General features: G+C 43.6%; 1 protein-coding gene across 4 annotated transcripts in view; it reads left to right on the top strand.

Moving 5' to 3' along the window:
• The window catches only part of AFF2 (AF4/FMR2 family member 2), a 472,276-nt gene extending 455,409 nt beyond the window's left edge, over positions 1-16,867 (top strand). For all 4 annotated transcript variants that reach the window (XM_048515047.1, XM_048515045.1, XM_048515046.1 and 1 more), the window contains exons 20-21: positions 2,271-2,485; positions 8,010-16,867. In XM_048515047.1, the coding sequence (XP_048371004.1) occupies positions 2,271-2,485; positions 8,010-8,131 (337 nt within the window). In that variant the 3' untranslated portion in view covers positions 8,132-16,867. The remainder of the gene's footprint in view (positions 1-2,270; positions 2,486-8,009) is intronic.
• The last annotated feature ends 3,327 nt before the right edge of the window (positions 16,868-20,194 follow it).

Genomic DNA, 20,194 nt, shown 5'->3' with positions numbered 1-20,194 from the left:
ACTCAGGAATTGCCAAGTCAGAAATAACTGATTAGCTGACTGGGCACATCAAGAGAAAAAAGGGAGAGGAGAGATGGTGGTGGTTCAAATATTTCCTGTGTTCTTTCCCACAGCAGCAAACTAAGGTATGCCATTCTACCTGAAGCATTCCATTTTGTATGAGTCATAGTAGCTTCTACAGGGCCTTCATTTAAACTAAACTATTAGTTTCAGTCATGTACCTGCCACGGGACAGGGGGCACCGTGCCCCAGGCGTGCACTATTGGGGTCAAGTGGGGGCATAAAATCACCCCCTCACCCCACCTCGCCAGGTCTGGCAGAAGCCACTGCTGGGCACCCCTGCCCAGCTACATCCCCACCAGCCAGGCCCCGTGCTCCAGAGCAGCCTGGTGGGGCCAGGCCGCTGGGCTGGGTGGCAGCCGAGGCAGGCTGCTTTTTCACTGGCTGAACTAAGGTAAGTGGAGGGTGGGGGCAGGGTCCAGCTTCCCCGCACCCCTTCTACCCCTGCCCCTCCAACTTATCTTAGTTCAGTCAGTGGCCCAGTAAGTGAGGGGCGGGGTCCACGGGGGGCCCTAGGCGCCATTTTGCCCTGGGCACCATTTCTCTATCCCCCCCAAGCCTTTGTTTAGTTTCCACATTTTTCTTCCAGCTTTTCTCCTGCTTAGTCTCTCCACTACCTTAAGAGATGTCATCATTGTTCAACATTAGACCCTCCCCCAAAAAATCATGGTATGCACTTCTGGGTCCAAGCCAGAAGGGGGTAATTCAGTTGCAAGGACTGAACTTGTCACAGTATCCAGCAGATTAACTGTCAAATGTTGAAATGATGTTAATAAAATATGCAAATTAGCCCAGCCTTAGGACTTACGATGGGCCTCCATTGGGAATCTCAGGGACTGAAAAAGTATCATGTTGCTGGATTCTTTTTTAATTTAGAAGCCTGGAAATAACATTCAGAGGGAGAAGAGAAACTCTGAATAGGGCTCTTTTATTATCATTAGGAATTATCCAAGTTCTCTTTCTGGAAAGACCCCTGTCTGAGACTCTGGAGAACACTGCCAATCAAATCAGCAATACTAGGCAAAAGCAGCTTTATGTATTCAACTGGCATTCAGCCTTTTGAAGCAATGATCATGTGAGAAAGCAGATTACAGCTTGTTCTGTGTTTCACTGAAAGCAGCTGCGGAAACATAGGAAACGCTACAGATTTGCGCTGGTTTTATCCCAGTTCAGCTGTCACGACTACTCCCAAAGAATCTTGGGATCTGTAGTTTGGTGAGACCACTATGAATTTTCTGTTTGAATTCCATAACACTGCTTACCAAAAGGAGAACAACTGACTGTTTTAATCTATTATGTAGATACGGCCAAATGCTTGGATGTTGGTCTATCCTCTGTGCCTCTAGGCTGGAGTGTTTATGGTAAAAGGTATCTATGCCTTTTGCCTCTCCATTTAAACGGCTCAGTGCTGTATTGCTAATCAAAAAGTCTGGGAAGTCCCCTTGGAAAAAAATTCTTCTCAGAGGTTCCCATGGCAACAAGACAAATTCAGATCTGGCCACACATATTATGCACAGGCTGATGCTGATATTGCATATTCCTCGAGCTGTGAGGTCAACTGTACAGGACAATAGGAAGATTATGAGTGCCTTGTTTTTTGCGTGTCTGCTTTGGGGGTTGGAAATGCACACATACACCCTCTTCAAAATCTGCTTGATATGTTATTCCACAGGATGTTTGACACACTTCCTCTTAAAAGTAACATTGAGAACTCTACTACCTTTAGCATAAGCAAAACATTCCATTCCTTTTGGAATGCCCTCCACCTTGAGGCTCACCTCTTGCCTACCTTATGTTCCTTTAGGCACGAGGGTCAAACATTTGTCTTTATCCAGGCTTTTTAACAAAGGGGTTTCTTTTAAACTATTTTATGGTATTTACCTAGTCCAAGGCCTGATTTAGTAAATTCATTTTTAGACTAAGTTTATTTTATGTAATTTGATATCCTGGCGTTCCAAATTGGCTTGGCTTGATTTTATCGGCATGTGGTTATTGATGTGTTTTTATTCTACTGGCTTGTCTTGTTTTAATGCATGATTTGTTTTATTGACTTGTTTTACTGTTTTGATTGGTTCTGTTTTATTGTGAGCTGCCTTGAGCAGGTCTGGAGAGGAGGCTGACAGAGGTCACAAATAAATGAATTGAACAAAATGAATGTGCAAGTAGGCTGTTTTCTTCTCTAATTCTGAATCTGACCTTTTTTCCCCCAGGAGCACAGAAACACCATCCCCTATGTCCTTGAGCCCCTCACCCATCAGCTGTCTTGGGACTGCCACAGCCACTGCAGGGTCCTCCTCTGCAGGGACCATCACCATTCCCCAGCGCATCCACCACATGGCTGCCAGCCACGTCAACATCACCAACAATGTGCTGCGGAGCTACGAGCACTGGGACATGGCCGACAAGCTGACGAAAGAGAACAAAGGTGCCCCTTTCACTTTTTCTTCTGTAAAGAATTGAATAACTGTCAGATCATGGCCTGGGAATGATACCTCCATTCTTGTGAGAGGAAAGGATATACTTATTTCCTGGTTTGTATCATTGCTGCTTACTATATTTTTGCCCAAGCTGGAGAGCCCCAAGTAAGGATAATCACCAGGGTTTCCTTTTCTTTGGTTTCAATAAAAGGGTGCGGCTGTTTTTCATATAAGGAAGTCTAGGTGGAGATCCCTGTTTGCTTTCCTACCTATATATTTTTTATCTCCCCCACTTTTTTCCAGGTAGGAAACAATATAAAATTAGCATTATTTATGAATGTATTTACATTTATGAATGTATTTACATTTATTTATGAATTATTGACATTTATGTATGTAAAATCCTACAAGTAATGACCATGTAAAAATCAAGCTTCCATCCCCTTCTAGAAAAGTCACAATTTTTATTTTCTTAAACGGTGTAGTGTGTTTACAATTTGGGAGTAGATTCCCAAAGTGAAAAATTCCAGACAGGTTGTCTGCTACTGTCAAAATAACACAATTCTGTGGTATCTTAAAGCCAGATTAAAGGAAGACTCCGACAAGAAGTTGCTGAGTTGAAAGTCTTATACAGATTTGACACTATTAGTACTGGACTCAGTCCCAATTAAGAGTGATTAGCTACCAACCAGTGAAACACCCATTGTAACTCTCCTTAGGATTGTAGTGCAGAGAGCATAATTGTCCTTCCTTACACTGTTTGTATTCATTCTGCTTTACTCATCTACCAACAGCTGAGAGTAATTCACATTGACTCTGAGTAGATCATTTTGTTTTCATTTGCGTTCTGCAGTACAACACAACCCGTTTTACATCTTGGAATACCCTCTTTGGCCATTTATGCAGTCACTGATTAACCCAGGGCTGTTTGCTTCACAGTGGGGTTTTCCCGCATTTGTTTGTTTGTTTGCCCTCCGCTCCTCATTGTTTCTGTGCAATTTGAGTAGGTTGCCTGCCACCTTCCCCCCCGCCCCTTCCAGTCATCTATCATATGGGTCTGTCATCCAATGATAGACCTTCAGTGTGAAAGTAAAAAAGAAAGCCCATCTGATCCTTCTCAAATGGTGACCCAAAGAATGAGAGGAACTGCTGTAATGTGGGCAGGGAAAGACAGGGAGGAGCAAAAAAAACCCCAAGGAAGTGTGAACACACAAGGATCTCCTTTGCTTTGCTTGTGAATGGAGAGGAAAAGCCATACTTTCAGGTTTTCTTATCTAAAGGTGGGGTGGCTGCAGAAGGGAGGGAAGCATGCGCATAAATGAGAACCAAACCCCAAGGGAATGTACACTCAATGCAAAGGATGTACACTCAATGCAATACAAATGTGTAAATGGCCCGTAATAACTTGCCACTGATTAACTGATTGTAAAACTTCATAATTCTGATGAAGAGGGGGCTGCCTCAACAAAAGCTCCTGTTACTGGAAATTGGTTAGTCGTTAAAGTGCCGCAAAACTCTTTCAATATTAAAAGAAATGTAATAAGTCCTTCAAATGAGGCCATCGAAACAAGTTGGCTACAATGTGAGTGATCAGCCACAAAGAAGCCAGCATCGAGTGATAGCTGAGTAAGAGAAGTACACTTTTTAGATTTTGAATTACATCTGGATTGGGAGCATTCTTCAATCACCGGCTGCCTTAGAAGTTGACTTCTGTCTATCTATCTGCCTATCACATTTTTTTTCTTGAAAGGCTAAGGTGGAAAATTTATATTCTGCCTGGCAATGGCATTCATGTTGTGAGACTTGTTTTGACAAAGCTGCTGAAAATCCTGATCTTCAGTTTGCCATGAGTCCAAGGCCTGTCCTGTGAATTCCAGCTCATTACTGCAAGTTGCCTCGGACTAGTGTTTAGAGGATGAGAACATGACTGGCATTCATTTGAATGGGGTTGCATCTGCGTAACTAAAGTTTGGATTTGGCAAGACACCTGTGGCATTGTTTCCAGTCCTTTAGCCTTTGGATCATGATGAGGACGTAAGAAGTGCTGGCACTGATTTGTATTTTGATGACTTAACCAGGCAGTGTCCCCTGTAGTCATCTGCACTCTGGCCCAAATGCAGAATACATGCACTTCTTGCAAACTCTAGAGGGCACAATTATGTTTATTTATTTATTTATTATTGAGTTTTATATACCGCCCTACCCCCAAAGGGCTCTGGGCGGTGAACAACACAAATATACAACATATACAATTAAAAGCCCATTAAAATAACACAGCCATCAATATAAAAAACAGCATCAGCAATAAAACCTTGTCCTTTGGGAAAAGTCACCTGTGGTTGTTTCAGACTTCATTTGCTTTCAACCCCAAGCTGCCTAGGTGGGACACTCTTTTCATTGAATAAAAAAGGATTCTATCCTACTGCTCCGCTCAGCTAATGGCAGTGCCTTACTCTGATGCTAGGGGCCTTCAAGCTCTGCCACAAGAGGTGCTTCTGGCACAAAAGAGGAAGAATTGCTTCTTGCACTGAAGGATGACCTCACATTCACTAAGAGGGGTGAGAGGGTGCGACCCCCTTGAGTGGCAAAGGTGTGAGCATAGTCTTTCTCCTCCCATGTGCTCAGCAAGGATTCTCACAGGTGTTCTACAGAGAACCCTCCTCCCTTTCAACCGGGCTGCTGCCGCCATGCCAAGTCCAGTACAACAGTCACAACCCTTTCAAATCACTTTAGATGCCATTATGAAGGGTGTGCCCTGGTCTAGGAAAAGAAGGGCTTAAAAGCATTCCTAAGATGGTTGTCTCTCACACACATCAGCAAGCACACGGGAAAGGATGGTCCATTTATTTTTGATTTGGGGCACTTGCCAAAAAGTTGGAATTGGCTGACAGCTCCCTTCCTTGTGATGATATGGTAAAAAAAAAAGTTTGCTGCTGAACTAATAGTCAATTCATGGAGGATTATAATAAGGAATGGGTACATTCCTAGAGGATGGATTCATCTGTAGTGATTAGCCATGATGATGCCATAGAACCTCCACTTTCAGAAGAGTGTACCTCTAAATACCAGTTGTGTCCATGCTGGGCTTTGACTCATCTGGGAGCATCTGATTGGTCACTGAGAGAAGTAAGAAGCTGGGCTAAATGTGCTACTTCTAGACTGCCATAATTTCTCCCCTTTTCCTCCTTACTGCATTTGAAAGTAATTTTTATCTGACACCCACAAAATAATCTTGCCAGTAGCAATCAGAATAGTGCTGTTCCAAGTTTAGTGATCGTTTTAAAATAGTTTTATATATATTTGATACAGAGTAATAGAATCTCATCTCTTTCCCCTTCCTTGGGATGATACAATTCTAAAATATCATTCCTTAGGATAGTAGAATTCTAAAAAAGCTGGATCCTGCCAGCTTTAAACTCAGGCTGTTTCCGCACAGGCAGAATACAGCGCCCCAGGGCTGGCAAAAACGCCATCCCTGGGGAGGCGTTCGCACAGCAGGCACCACCCAAGCAGTGCAAAAATGCCACTTTTGAATCTCGCTGCACGAGTGGTGTTTTTCAAAAGTGGCGCCTTCCACCCTCTGCCGTGCGAACAGCAGCGGATGGAAGGTGGTGTTTCCCTCCTGCCATCCCCAACTGGCTTACCTGCTCCTGCTGGTTTCCATTGCATTGTGGAGGCCAGGGGACATGCCCCCTGGCCTCCGTCTCCAGAGCCGTCGCTCTGGCCAGGGGAGCATGTCCCCTGGCCTCCACAACGCGATGGAAGCCAGCAGGAGCAGGTAAGCCAGTTGGGGAAGGCACAGCCTGTGCGAAGGCTGTGCCTTCCCCTGCGCCCCTACCAGGACCATCTGTGTGAACGGTCCCGGGGGGGTGCATCTGTATAATTTATGCCAATGCACCCCCGCTCAGTGCCCATGTGGAAAGGGCCCAGTTTTGCCCAGTTCCCCTCTTTACAGCTGCCCTGCACACCATGGTTTTCGTCAAGGCAGCTCCCATGACTGCCAGCATGGCTTTTTAGGTCATCAATGGGGGCTCCTTTCTCCCTGTTTCATCAGTCAAAATGGATCAAAATGACTTCAACAGTAGAAAAGCTTGGTTTCAAGCCAATATAAGTAGATCAGACCAATACCAAAGAAAATTCAAAGAAACAAAAATTACAGGCCCCAGTAAATTGTATTTTACAGAAGGCTGAAGAAGAGAAGAGTTTGGATTTGTACCCCACTTTTCTCAATCATAAGGCATCTCAAAGTGGCTTACAAACTCCTTCTGATCCCCTCCCCACAGCAGACACCTTGGGCTGAGAGAGTTCTGGGAGAACCGTGACTGCCCAAGGTCACCTAGCAGGATGCGAAGAAGTGGAGGATTAACCTGGTTCACTAGACAGGCATTCGCCTCTCAGAGTTTGCCACTCATGTGGAAGAACAAAGAATCAAACCCAGTTCTCCAGGTTAGAGTCCACAGCTCTTAACCACGACGCTACACTGGTTGATTAGCTGCATGACATGGAATTCTTGATAAAACAGATAGAGGGATGCTGTTTGACTGCTAATGGACTGGACAGCAGATCTGTGAGTTGTTCTGCTTAGCTTTGAGCCAAAGCTGTTCAAGTGCTCAGTCATCAGACACAAAGCATATCCAGCTATTATCGTTCTGAAAACTCAGTGCAGAGAAATCGACAGCTGCAGTTCCACAGTTCCAATTTTATTTCCCATGCATCCTAGGAAAAACTCTGAAAAAAGCTGCTCAATTCAGCCTGTGTTTCAGGTTGAAAGAGGGAAAGACAGATTCCTCCTCTGAATGGGAAATGAATTATGATATAGCTGTGATGGATACCTACTGGCTAGCACGTGTGGCATCAATGACACGCCTTACCTCTGTCTGATCTCAATAGCAGTTTTGAATGTACACACACACACACGACTAGTTTGAAGGAAAAAATCTCTCTGATATATCCCAGTCTTCTGGTTATGTCCTTCCTTTTAAAAAAGAGCAAGGGTAATCTTTATATTGATAGCAATCTGCTTTCCATGATTAGACGTTGGATGCTACCAATTTAGATACTCATTTCACTGCAAACCCCACTGAAATCAGGGGTACTTATTTTGAAGTCAGTGTTTGTTGGGTCATGCTGTACCACTCTGTTCCCTCACTGTGCCTTACTGAAGATTTTAGCACCATTTTTATCCTTGATGATACTTTGGAATACTTTTATGCCCACGTAGTGCTTGAGCATAGAAAATAAATACCGTAAATGACAGCAACACAATGTTCATGTTGCTATGCTTGGCAAATTGTTTGCTTGTTTCTTTGTATCCTACTTCCTAAGAGTAGCTAGGAGTTGCTTTTCTTCACCACAGAGAGTTCCCATCCCTGAGGTATTACAGAAGGGCCTCCAGATGAGGGAACTGAGTATTCACCCAGAATTCCACCCTGCATTCAATAACTGGGATTCAGAAAGTTTCAGATATGAATGTCAGGTATATTCCATTTGAGAAAAGGGAGACATCTCTGAATTCTACTTCTTATTTTGCAGAGTTCTTCATCGACCTGGACTCCGTGATGGGTCCCCTAACCCAGCACAGCAGTATGACCAACTTGGTCCGTTACGTTCGGCAAGGACTCCATTGGCTTCGCATTGAAGCACATTTGTTGTAGTGACTGCCATCCCGTCCGTCACAGCTCCGTCCTGTTACCTCTGCCAGCGCACAGGTGATCACTGGTGAAACAGCACTCTCTTCTGGAACTGTATTCATAGAACTTAATTTTTATTGCTTTTTTCCCCTCTCCTTAAAACAAAACAAAAAGAAAGAAAGAAAATATCCTCGTCTGTCAGAAGTGGAACTCACCATAATGGATAATATGGCTCCAGAGTAGGGTACCTGTTTGTACCGTTGAATCAGTTTTGGACTCTTTTCTTTGCCTTGCGTCTCCTGGATCCTGCCATTCTTGCCATCCATAATGTGCTTTATGGAACGGTAGATTCCTTGCAGTATTGCACTTTGTTGAAAATATGGATTCTTGAGCAAATGTCTTAAATTTTAGAGGGCAAGTATGAAAAGTCCCTTTGGAAAACAAATAATTAGAAGTTCAACCTGTCCAATTGGGAATCGCCTTTTGGACAGAAACCATGTCATTCACTGCCCCACAATTTGACGCGGGTCGTTGCTATGATTTCAGAAACTCTGTCCCTGAAAACCAGAATGCTGCACATCTTGTGTGGTTATTGCCCTGCGTGTTTAGCACGAGAGGCTTTGGGAAATTTTCATATCAATTCCTAAGTGATAGAATTTTGTGGTTCTGTTCTGTTGACTTGACTTACGGTTTTAGCACAACAGCACAATGCTGTTTTTAAGCCAATTGTAGCACCCTTTTAGTCCGTGCTATCGTATTTTGTACGCAAAAGGCACCTGGCTTGCCATACTTTAGGGCTTATCTGCATAACTGTAATGTGAGACATTTGGAAGGAGCTGATCCTGTGGCTTCCAGACTTCTAGTTTATGGAGCTCTTGCCCTGCTATCAAGGATCTATATGGGCCTGTACTACTGGGTTCTACCACTGGAAAGTCCACCATGGTGACCTCCAGGCTGACCTTTAGATACATCATCACTTCAGGGCCCTGTTAGCCTTTGACGGCATAGAGATGTGGTCTGAAGGCGTGTGATGTAGCAACTTTGCTGAAGCTAAGCAAGTTTGGGTCTGTCCAAGGTGAAGGTGGAAGACTACATGGGACCTCTGGATACACTGCTGTGAGCTTCCTACAGCAAAAGCATACATGTAATATTTAACAACAATACACATGTGCATCAGGATGGTTCAGTAGTGTTCAACCTGCCTCCACCTTCTCCCATCAGCCTTACCCACTGGTAGGTATGTGAACACCCTACTCCATTCCCTGTACAACCTGCGTGACTGGCTTCCTGCACTCCCTACAGCTGTGATTTTGGGGTATGCAGTTGTTCTTGGGCAGTTCCTGGTTGAATGCTACTCTGTATGGGACACCTTTGCAAAGGATTCCATCAGGGTACTAATGGGACAGTTCCTGCTTCCTGTACTCTCACCAGTAAGAGGGGTTTCCATAGCAGCCCATAAAACATGGAGCTTCATGAGATCACAGTGTTCATTCCCCATGTGCTCACTTCTCCCGGCACTTTCTTGCACAATCCAGGAAAAAAAAACCCTACTTGCATAAAGTTGCACAGCACTTCTAATTGACCACAGCTGAAATTCATATCAGAGGTTTACATGCATGGCTTAGCTGGTGCTTCAGTTCTCCAGCACTCAGTCCTATCATCTGTTTTCAGCATCAGAGCACAGGACTGAAGCACAGGAAGCAATACCAGGGCAAGTTATCCCTGTGCAAAGTGCATTTCCTTTAGCACAGAGAGTCCCCATTCCTGAAGAATTAGGGAATGGCTTCTGAATGAGGGAACTGCATGTTCACACAGAATTCTACCCTGTCATCAATAGTTTGAATCCACAAAGTTTCAAACATGAATACAAGGTATAGTCCTTTTGTGCAAAGGGAGACATCTCTAAAGTCCACTGGCCCCTTTCACTACAGCTCACTGTGTAGTAATGAATGCAGACAGAAGGCTTACTGCTGCCCCCATAAAGGGGAGGGGGTCAGGAAAGCCCCAAAATACTGGGGACATTCTCTGGCCTAGAAGTCTTTTTTCCCTAGAAATTAGATCCCAGTCATAATTTTCCTGATTTTGGACCAAGATATCCCAAACCAAAGGAGAATACATCATCAGCCCTCTCTCTTGGTTTTGTTTTTACTACAGATAGCACAGGGCTTAAAACCAAATTGTCCTGCTTAATAAAACTTTATATCTGAGGTGTAAAACATGTGGCCTAATTGGGAGTGAGGGAAGGTTTCCTTAGCTGGCTTGCGGGTCTGATAAGCCCTTTCAAAGCAGCCTCCCCACCCCACTGTGGGCTTGCCAGTCCAGACACACACACACACACACACACACACACACAAATGAGTTTGGCACCCCTGCTTTATACCATTCTGCTGCAGTGTTTTTACAACTTAGCAATTTTAACTGTAAATTTCACTTGGGAAAAAAGTTGATTCCATGACAATGTAAATACCATTTTGTGTTGCATCTCTCTGGAATAATGTTCCATATGTAATACGTAACGATTAAGAGGAGAGTAAATTGTAGCTACATTCTCTTATATCATCCTGTATCCTCCACCACTTGGTAACTAGCATTTCAAAAGCTCACATTGCTAGAATTTGAACCCAAGTCTGGCACAAGAGCATTTTTAATATTTGATCCCTGTTCCAGTTTTTACAATTTTCTCCTTCATACTTTAAAAAACAGCCCAAATTCCAGAACATTTCATGGTACAAGAAAATTGTAGAAATGCCACCCAACTGGAGGAATGCACTCTGCAGCAATTATTACACTGGGTCAGTCTGCTGCCAGAGCAAGGGAAGAGTATTTTGTATGCAGAAACTAGTTTTCAGAAATAGCTTTCATAAAAGTGCATTGTATGCAAACCAGTCTGGACAGTTGCTTGTCTGCTCTTGGCCTTGATTCAGATTTGCTGCGGTGTTTTTGCCTGTTTCCCCACCCCTCTCTGTGCCCCACCCCCTTCTATTGAAAAAGGAACTCTGTGAGGAATGTCCTGCTGCTACTACTGCTGGTTATCTGGAGAACTGCTTCAACTGTGGATCTTTTGATCAGAGCCACATAATCCGGCACGTAGTAGCCACCTTGACCTTCTTTGTTCTTTAAAGAGTTCATAAATCTGACTTTGAATCACAGATTCAGTTTATTGCAAGAAGAATGTGTAGGTATGAAGGACGTGATTTTTTTTCTGAACATGCAGACCTTTTTTTTTCAGTATTACGACTTAAATACAGATGGTTGCAGTAACCAAAGTTTTCCATCCTCTTTTCAGCCTTTCCGGTTAATGTACACTTGCCTGTTGGATCCCATTAAGCACATGGCTCCTCCTTGTTAGTGTAATGCAAATGGAAATCTTAAACCACTGTGTACTTGACAAAGGATATTTGCAACTTGAAACACTATCTGAAGAGATTACATTTTTAATCTGTAACCACTCAGCAGGATTGGAGGGGGTGGATATTCTTCCTTGCAGTGTGCTGTAAATGGATGCCTTTTTTCCCAATTTAGCTTGCTTCGCATATCTGTTACCCAGGCAGATTAGGGGAGCCTGTCTTGTGGTTTGTTTGTTTTTGACAGCTCATGACCTTGGTCTGCTTCACACCATACCCATCCATCACTTGATTGTTCACCTGATGCCACGCAGCTGAACATTAGGGATGGGGCAAATTCAGTGGTAAAGCACAATGGTAGAGTACCTGCTTTACATGTAGAACTTCCCAGGTTTGATTTCTGGCATCTCCAGTTCTCCAGTAGCAGGAACTGAGAAAGACCTTTCTCTGCCTGAGACCTGGAGACCTGCTGCCAATCGGAGCAGACGGTGCTAAGGTAGATAGACCTGTGGTCTGACTCAGCATAAGGTAGCCCCTTATGTTGCATTGGGAGAGGGACTTTGACTGGTGCTCTGGCTTATATGTGCGTTGCAGAAGATTCCAGTGGTAATGCACAGTATCTCCTCAGGTAGATGTGCTAAGGAAGGATTTTCTGTGTCTGAGGCTCTTGGGAGCCACTGTCACCAAAAGGAGTGATTGTTCAGCTAGGTGGACCAGTGTATTTACTTGTCTTTCTTTCACTCCCTTTATACCATGCTTTCCTCCTCACTGAGGAGCCAAAGTGGCTTTCATTGTTGTCCTCTCCATTTTATTTTCAAAGTAACCCTGTGAGATAGATTAGTCAGAGAGTCTGTGACTGGCCCAAGGTGAGGTCCCATGGGGATTTGAACCTGAGTCTCCCACGTCCTAGTCCCACACTAACCACTATACCCCACTGGGTTGACTTGGTACGAAACACATTCATGAGTTTACCCAGCAGTTTTGCCAATTCTTTCTTCCCAAAGGAACAGAACATTTTTCCCTTGAGAGGAGGAAGGGGGAATTACTACAGTACTACAGCATGCTCAGTGTCAGGACTTCCAGTAAAGGATGACACCCATAAAAAGGCCTGTCCTGTTTCAATGAGTGCTATCCCCAGCCAGTTACACCGACTGCTTTTTGTAGGGTTTCTCCCACCTTGGGAAGGAGGGTGGAACTGGCATAGAAGGAAGGATGCTTCCCTCATTTATTTTTCACAAAATGCCATTGAAAAAACCCTCAAAAGAGCCTATCATTTTTTTCCTGACGATGCTCTAGGATAACTCAGAAAAACTGAGCAGGTTCCATTGTGAGATGAGACGGAGCTTGTCTATCACTTCCAAACATGTGAGCCGACTGCATGGAAAGACACAGGGCCAAGGGCAATACAAAAGTTAAATCTGTGACTTACATTTGCAGGGACTATTCATAAAACCCAGCCACTGCTTGATGTTGCTCTTGTCATGTGCTATAAATATGCAACTGTCAATCAAGCCCTCAGCTGGAACCCTTAATGTGGTACGAAAGAGATTTTTGGATTCTTTTTAGAATCTAGAAAACCTCTACTGGAGTCTGCCCCCAAGTTCTCAGACTCTGCCATCAAAATCCAGCCAATCCCAGTGAAATCCACAGTTCAGAGAAAGACTGCGGTAATCATCAGTCCTCCACTGAACAACATCAGTGTTCCAAAAATCAGTAAGTTTCCATTTCCCTAGTAATCCTCGTATGCAAAACTCTTTTAAAGGATAAGAAATCAGGAGTTGAAGGAAAATCTGGCTTCTAACTTTTTTGTTCTTCTCTTCCCTTTCTTTAAACCGTCTCTTCAAATTGAACTGGGGATTTGTGTGTTGGTGTGCCTGTGACTCATTCAGACAACATGCTTATCAGACAGTTCTCTTTCTTTGGGTCGTAAATCCCAGGTGTCTTCAGAAGAGTCAAGAAAGGCCGTAGGAGTAAATTAGAATCAGAAGCAGAGATGAGAAATGGAACTGGGTGAGACTCCATGACCCTTCACACCCCTGCTTCTGCTTTTTGGAAGGGAATATTGTTATTGTGGGTTTCTGGTGCAGCTGCTACCTGGTACTGGAGAAGGAATGGCAGTCAAGGCAACGCATCCTTGTGCATTATTATGAGATGTTCTTATAGTGTAGCACGCTAATTTTGTAACTACAAAGATGCTTTCTTCTGGCAAACCCATTCTGTTCTGTAGAACTCTAGGTCTGGAGCCTGACAGGGACAGTTTTGCACTGAGGCAGAGAACTGAATCTTCCTCAGGGCTAATCTCTGAAGAAGTAGTTCTGCTGAGCCTAATATGACATTGTCACCGGGTGCTGGTTCTGTAAGCAAATGCCCCAGGATTCAATTAGTTGTTCATCTTCTCAAGCTGTGATTCCCAAGTGAACTGTTGTAGCCAAACTTTTTGCTGGTTGGGGTTTCATCTATGGCTGATACAAACCATGGTTTGGCATGGTGTCTGAATTAAGCCCTTGTCTCCTGGCCGGGGAAGAAAACCTAGTTTTGCTCTGTTTCTGCAAGACAAGATGCACCACATGTAAAAGAGTCGAGAATACTGCTGGAAAAAAAGGAGGTTGCAATCCAAACTGGCTCTAGGGAAGTTCCCATTCACTTTCCTGCAAACCTCACTGGGAATATTGACCAAGGTTACTGCTTTGAATTACTGCCCCGTTAAACTAAGTGGATTTCACCCCTATGCCTTTTTTCCTTGGCTCAATGCCACTTTCTGTCAATTGTGAAAGAGTAAATCAGTCACAGTATATAGTCCTCTCTCTGAAGCTTTGCCAATATATGCCTCCAGAGAAAAAACAGCCCAGAACAGCACAGTCCCCCTTTTTTCTGCCAGCTTTATCTTGTTGAAGGCAAATGTCCAAAACTTTATTACTGTGCAAATGAAATTGGAAATATCACAGAAGGAAATAATTCCGCATTTCCAAAGGAAGTACTTCAAAGTTCTTTGTACAGATGAGTTAGAGGCCAGCAACCTGTCGTAGGAGAGTTACAATCTGGTGTGGTACAAGTCAGTTTCACGAGGGCAAGTGTATTGGTTTGCAGTAGAAGAGTGCAATTCAAGTCCAGTAGCACCTGAAAACCCAACAAGATTTCCAGTTTATAAGCTTTTGGGTTTAAAACTCCCTTTATCAGATGCCAACAAATACAACAGCCTCTTAATTTAATCCATGGTGAGAGAACCAGAGAGACACAACATAGATTTGATTCAGACATAACATGAAACCATGGCTAGTGTTTCATGAATGAAACCTCAGACTCTCCCTCATGCCCCTGTCTGACTTGCCTTCTCCCAAGTTTGTTGTTATATCCAGACTGGAAAATTATGGCTTGTGTTTGGCCCTGAACCAAACCATCTATACCAATTGCCATATGAACCCCACATAACATTTTCAGGGGACAAGGGGTTTTTTTGTTGCTGTACATGCTGGCAAGTTTTGGAATTTAAAGCAAATTGTTCACTGGAACTATTTATCTGTTGATGAAGTAGACTGTGTAATTCAAAAGCTTGCATATTGCTACATTTTGAACCCATTCTAAGGATTGTCTCTGGTGGCATATTCAGACATACTTCTTTATCATTCAGTGTTTATCATTGGGTGACTTATTAGCAATGACTGGGTGAAATGCTTCTGTCAAAAAAAATGGATTCTATGACACCATTCTGCTCAGTGAGAAATCTTTCTCTGGAAGAACAAGTTCTTTTCTCCGGAAGAAAAGGGAGTAGCAGGACTTCAACCCATTGTGTTTTTGACATGATATAAATGTTTTGTCTGGAGGGTTTCTTACCCGGAGGTCAACACTTGATGTTGCAGTCAACAAAGCAATGAACATTTTTGTGTACTTCAGACTAATTGATTGATAATGTCAAATTTAAGCCTTCTCTACCCAGCAAAACATAAAAAATCATTCCTAGTACATCTACTTTGAAGTAAATCAAATTGATCTGAAAGGGACTCACTTCTGACAGTGCACTTAGAGACTGGAAGCTTTCTATCACTAAAGTTCATGCTGGAGCTACTGAATGATGCTGCTGGGTGACCTTCTATTCATTTCTCTGGGGTTTGCTCAGAATAATCCAAATACAAGCATCTCTTTGGTTTGGTTTGTAAGCCTCACAAGTCGACTTCCTCCAGGGTCCATAGTGCATGAATAGGCCAGTTAGTCTAGGCAAATCAGATGACTAGGGTGTAACAGCATGCAGCTACAACATACGATAACTTGGGCTTAGCTTTCTGTCTTCAGGACAAAACAGATTAGAAAGGGAAGAATTCAGTGGTCCTAATTACAAATCTAAGGAATTACAAATGGAATCACACAAGAGGACTATACCACATGTCTTTGACTTAGCTCATGTTGATGTCGACTGAAGGTCATTTTATATGGTCCTGTGTGGGGAGGGAAGGTTACTTCACCTGGCTGATTTTCATTAGGGAGGATCAGCTCAGTGTGAACCACTTGGTAGCATGAATGGCACCATATTTTAAATTGGGCTGGGGAATGAAACACAAATGAAGGCGGCCTGCAGGGACATTTGCTGTTTTGAACAGCCCTGTTTTTCCTCTGGGTGGTTTCCTCTGGGTGGCGAGCATTTTGCACCTGTTTCCCATGACTGCCAAAAACTAGGGTCAGATTTTGGATGAAGGATTGTTTTGCTTTTATATGCATATAGATGTGGAAGTAAATTCAACACCATCTGGACTGATTGTGTAGTCTGTGTTCTGGTGACTGGAAAGAAAAGCAACACCACCATGGCTTTTGTCGTCCTCCTGCCAACCCAAGTCAGATTTGTTTTCCACATTGGATTATCTAACCGCTGAAATTAGATGATAATTGGCCAGATGGGGAGGGAAATCCCAGCCCCTTTTAGCTTGCAATCCAACCAGATAGCCCTTTTTGTGTGTGAAAACCATCAGCTCTATAATCTTTGCAATTCCACAAGGTGTCTTTTGTTTGGAACAAAGCATGTTACCCTTGTAAAAGTTTTAAGTATAAGTTAAGATGTTTTTGTACAGATCAAGGTACAGTAACTGTTAAAATGTCAAGCAATTACTGAAATGTTGTATAGTTCTAACAGTTTGGTTTCTTTCTTTTTTTTCCTATGTAAAAAAATTGTATGTATCCTGCCTGTTTTCTTTGTATTTTCAATGTGTTGCACAATTATGCATTTTTGTTTACATTTTCTTTTTTAAAAAAAAGTAATACTCTGTACAAACATTTTCAGTGTTGTTTGTTGTTTTTAAACACAATTGTCTCTGTATAAAATAATATTGGTTGAACTGGTACATTTGTGTCTCTCATAGAGGGATTAATTATACTGCCAGCGCATTGAATTATTTAAAAAAAAGGAAAATAAAATTTTTATGAAAATGTACCTAATTTTGTAGTTCTTAATGATGCCTCAGTGGAATCTCACTTTGACTGCATCTCACAGCCTCTCTAGTAAAAGTCCAGATCTCTTTTCAGCACATGAGATTGGCTCCAGACTAAAGTTTCCATCAGGCGCATTTTCCTGCTGCTCCTCTCCCAGTGTAGCCCACTGATCTCCACAAAATGACACTCCTAGAAGATGAGGAACACCAAGGATTGGTATGGGGACAATCCGCAGCAGGAATGGACATCAGTGGAAATTGCCCATCTAATCTGGATCTAGCCCATGCCATTGGTCATTCTGTCATTCAGTAGCCAGTCTGCATTTCGTTTGGCATTAGGCATTCATTAATATTGAAATTTGATGGCCTTTCTGTCCAGATAGGGTTGCCAACCTCCAGTTGGGGCCTGCAGACCTCCCAGAATTACAACTGGTGCCTAGAATAGATAGCTCAGTTCTCCTGAAGAAAATGATAGGGTGGACTCTATGACATTATAAACTGATAAGGGGTGGGGGGGCAGGGGCTCATGGGTGCGTGGCCTCCATTTTGCCCCGGGCACCATTTTCCCTTCCTATGGCACTGCTTTGAGCAAGTCACGCTCTGTAAACCTAACCCATCCCAACCCCAACCCTGTATGATCTAGGGGGAACATTTGTAAGTAGACTTTCCTAGAGGATACATTCATCCCAGCTTGTTTAGGAACATTATAGCATGCTTTTTTGTATTGCTGTCTCAAAAAATAAAATGTATGTATGGGCAATTCATTCCCCCACTTCTGTTCCTTATGGGTCCCCAAGCAACTTTTTAAAAGGCCTAGGCTGCGAAGAAGCCCTAGGCTGCAAACAACAGGCTAAGGAACAAAACCTTTTGGCTCTTGCCCTTCAGCTCACACCTCTGGCCATGGCCAGACTTTGATAGCTGCAGGCAGGAGGGAGACAAAAGCACAGCTAGATCTTAGTAGTGCACAAGGTGTTTTCGCAAAATGCCCACTTTCTGCATTCACCTCCCCCGTGCTGATGCAAAAAGACCACACAGCTTCTTGTTTCTTATCTGGGAGTCATTCCTAGTTCAGGTCACCAGCAACCATCCACCCCCTATTTTTGCAGGTCATCCTTGTATACTAGTAGTAGTCACCACCATTCACTACATTTTTCATAATCTTCATTTTACAAATGAACACCTGGGGTTTCTATACTTGGCCACGGTCTGGGTATTTCAATGCTAGTGGTTGTGATTCAACATAGAATTCAGAATGCTGAAACCCACTGACTTGTCTTTGCACTGGACCATAACCATTCATTTTGATCCTTATTTACTTCATTTATACTCTGCCTTTCTGCCCAGTGGTCCCAAAACAGCTTACATGGGTCACGCCTTCATTTTATCCTCACAATAACCCTGTGAGGAAGGTTTACAGAGTGTGACTAGCTCAAGGCAGTGCCATAGGAAGGGGAAATGGTGCCCAGGGCAAAATGGTGGCCACACACCCCCTGAGCCCTGCCCCCTCAACACCGCTCACCTACCTTTTTAAAGTGAAAAAACAGCCTGCTGCGGTCTGTGGAGGCTGCGGAGGCTGCTTCAGAGGCTGCTATGGGCCACGGAGACCGCCTGAGGCAACCTGAGGGGAGGGGTGGGGTGGGGGAGCGATTCTCCACCGCCTCCGTGCCTGCAGTGTTTGTGTCCCCCACCCCACCCCGTTGTAGCTCCGCCACTGGCCCAAGGTCATCCAGCAAGTTTCCACGGCAGCCTAGAGATGAAGAAGAAGAAAAAGGAGAAGGTTTGGGGGTTTTATACTATAATTTTCTCTACATTTAAAGAGACTCAAAGGGGCTTACAAACTCCTTCTCCTTCCTCTCCCCACAACAGACACCTTGCAAGGTAGGTGGGGCTAAGAGAGTTCTGAAATAACTACGTCTGGCCCAAGGTCACCCAGCTGGCTTCATGTGGAGAAATAGGGAATCAAAATTGGTTCTGCAGATTAGAATCCACTGCTCTTAACTGTTATCCCATGCTGGCTCTTCCAGCTCCTACCTAGTCCATCACTCTAACCACCACATCGCACTGACTCTGGAACAGATCTTTCTCTGGGTTATTTTCCATCTTGTACACTTGCACCTAGAATTTAAATGTGACCTCCGGGTGGCATTCCAATTCTGGTCAAGGATCTAAGTAGCTGTCTTAAACCAAGTCAGAATCTTCAAACTTCTGCTGGTCCTGCGTACGTTCATCTCAATGGGAGATGCCAAGGTTGAACCTTGGACTCTTTGACATGCAAACCTACAGAACGATAACTCTTCCCAGAAACTAAACCCTGTTCAGGATGTGCTGGAATTAGAAGAACCCAAGCCTGCCAGTATAATCACAGACTTTTAAAAAGTCATATGTAAAGGAGGGAAGAGAAATGGCTTGGTATCGTTGCTTTCTGTCATTCTCTGCATGCGCAGATCTGTAATTGACCGTGAGGTCTTTTGAGATACCTGTGAATGAATGATGAATGGCTTGCATTAGCCTTACACTTTGTTGCTTTGTTAGTGCCACCAAACAACCCAAGCAACGGTAGTGGGAGGCTGGAAAATATCCACCCAAATACACAATGAATGAACTAACATTAGTCAAACATAGTCCATTAACTCCCACAGTTCAAATTCACCAGGAGGGCGCTTTTGGAAGCCATGCAGGTAAATCAGTGCTCAGGGCAGTAGCTGTACATTTGCACAGCCAATAGAAGAACTGGGAATTATTTAAACAAATAATATTGTGCTGTTACTATGGCTGTGACCTAGTCAGGTAGTTCATTTTTTCCTGGAAAAATAGTGGTTTGGAGCAAATTAGAGTCAGCCTCTACCCCTTTAAATCCTGCTGTCACTTGTCTGCTGTGCAATGGTGCTGGGGAAATGTGCTTTCTAACAGAGACACTGTCAATCAGAAAAGGAAGCTTGATCCTTCCCAAATCCATTCCTTTCCCTTCACAGCTTCCTCTCCATCTGCCTCCCTCCACTGTCCCCTGCTCAGATCCCAAACCAAATTTAAAGGCTGAAAACCTGGGCTGGAACCTGGGCTGGAAGTTGAAGCAGACTGAGCATCCCGTTGTGGGGCTTTTTAAAAAAAGCTACTCATTGTTTTGCGCTGTTTTTATGCCCTGGTTGGGTGTTCACTACTGGGTGTTTTAATTATTAACAGTACTGTTTATTATGTTTTCTGTCAAAAGCCACCTGGAGCAGGTACTCTGAAGAGGCAACCCAGGAATTTTCTTAATCAGCCAAGCCTCCCCCGCTGTTTCTCTACTACCAAATGGCACTCTGCATTTTGAGCAAAATTCCTCTGAAGGA

This window comes from Sphaerodactylus townsendi, linkage group LG13, assembly GCF_021028975.2.
Source record: "Sphaerodactylus townsendi isolate TG3544 linkage group LG13, MPM_Stown_v2.3, whole genome shotgun sequence".
Lineage (NCBI taxonomy): Eukaryota > Metazoa > Chordata > Lepidosauria > Squamata > Sphaerodactylidae > Sphaerodactylus > Sphaerodactylus townsendi.
Note: the sequence above shows the minus strand (reverse complement) of the source record. Positions and strands in the feature narration are given on the sequence as shown.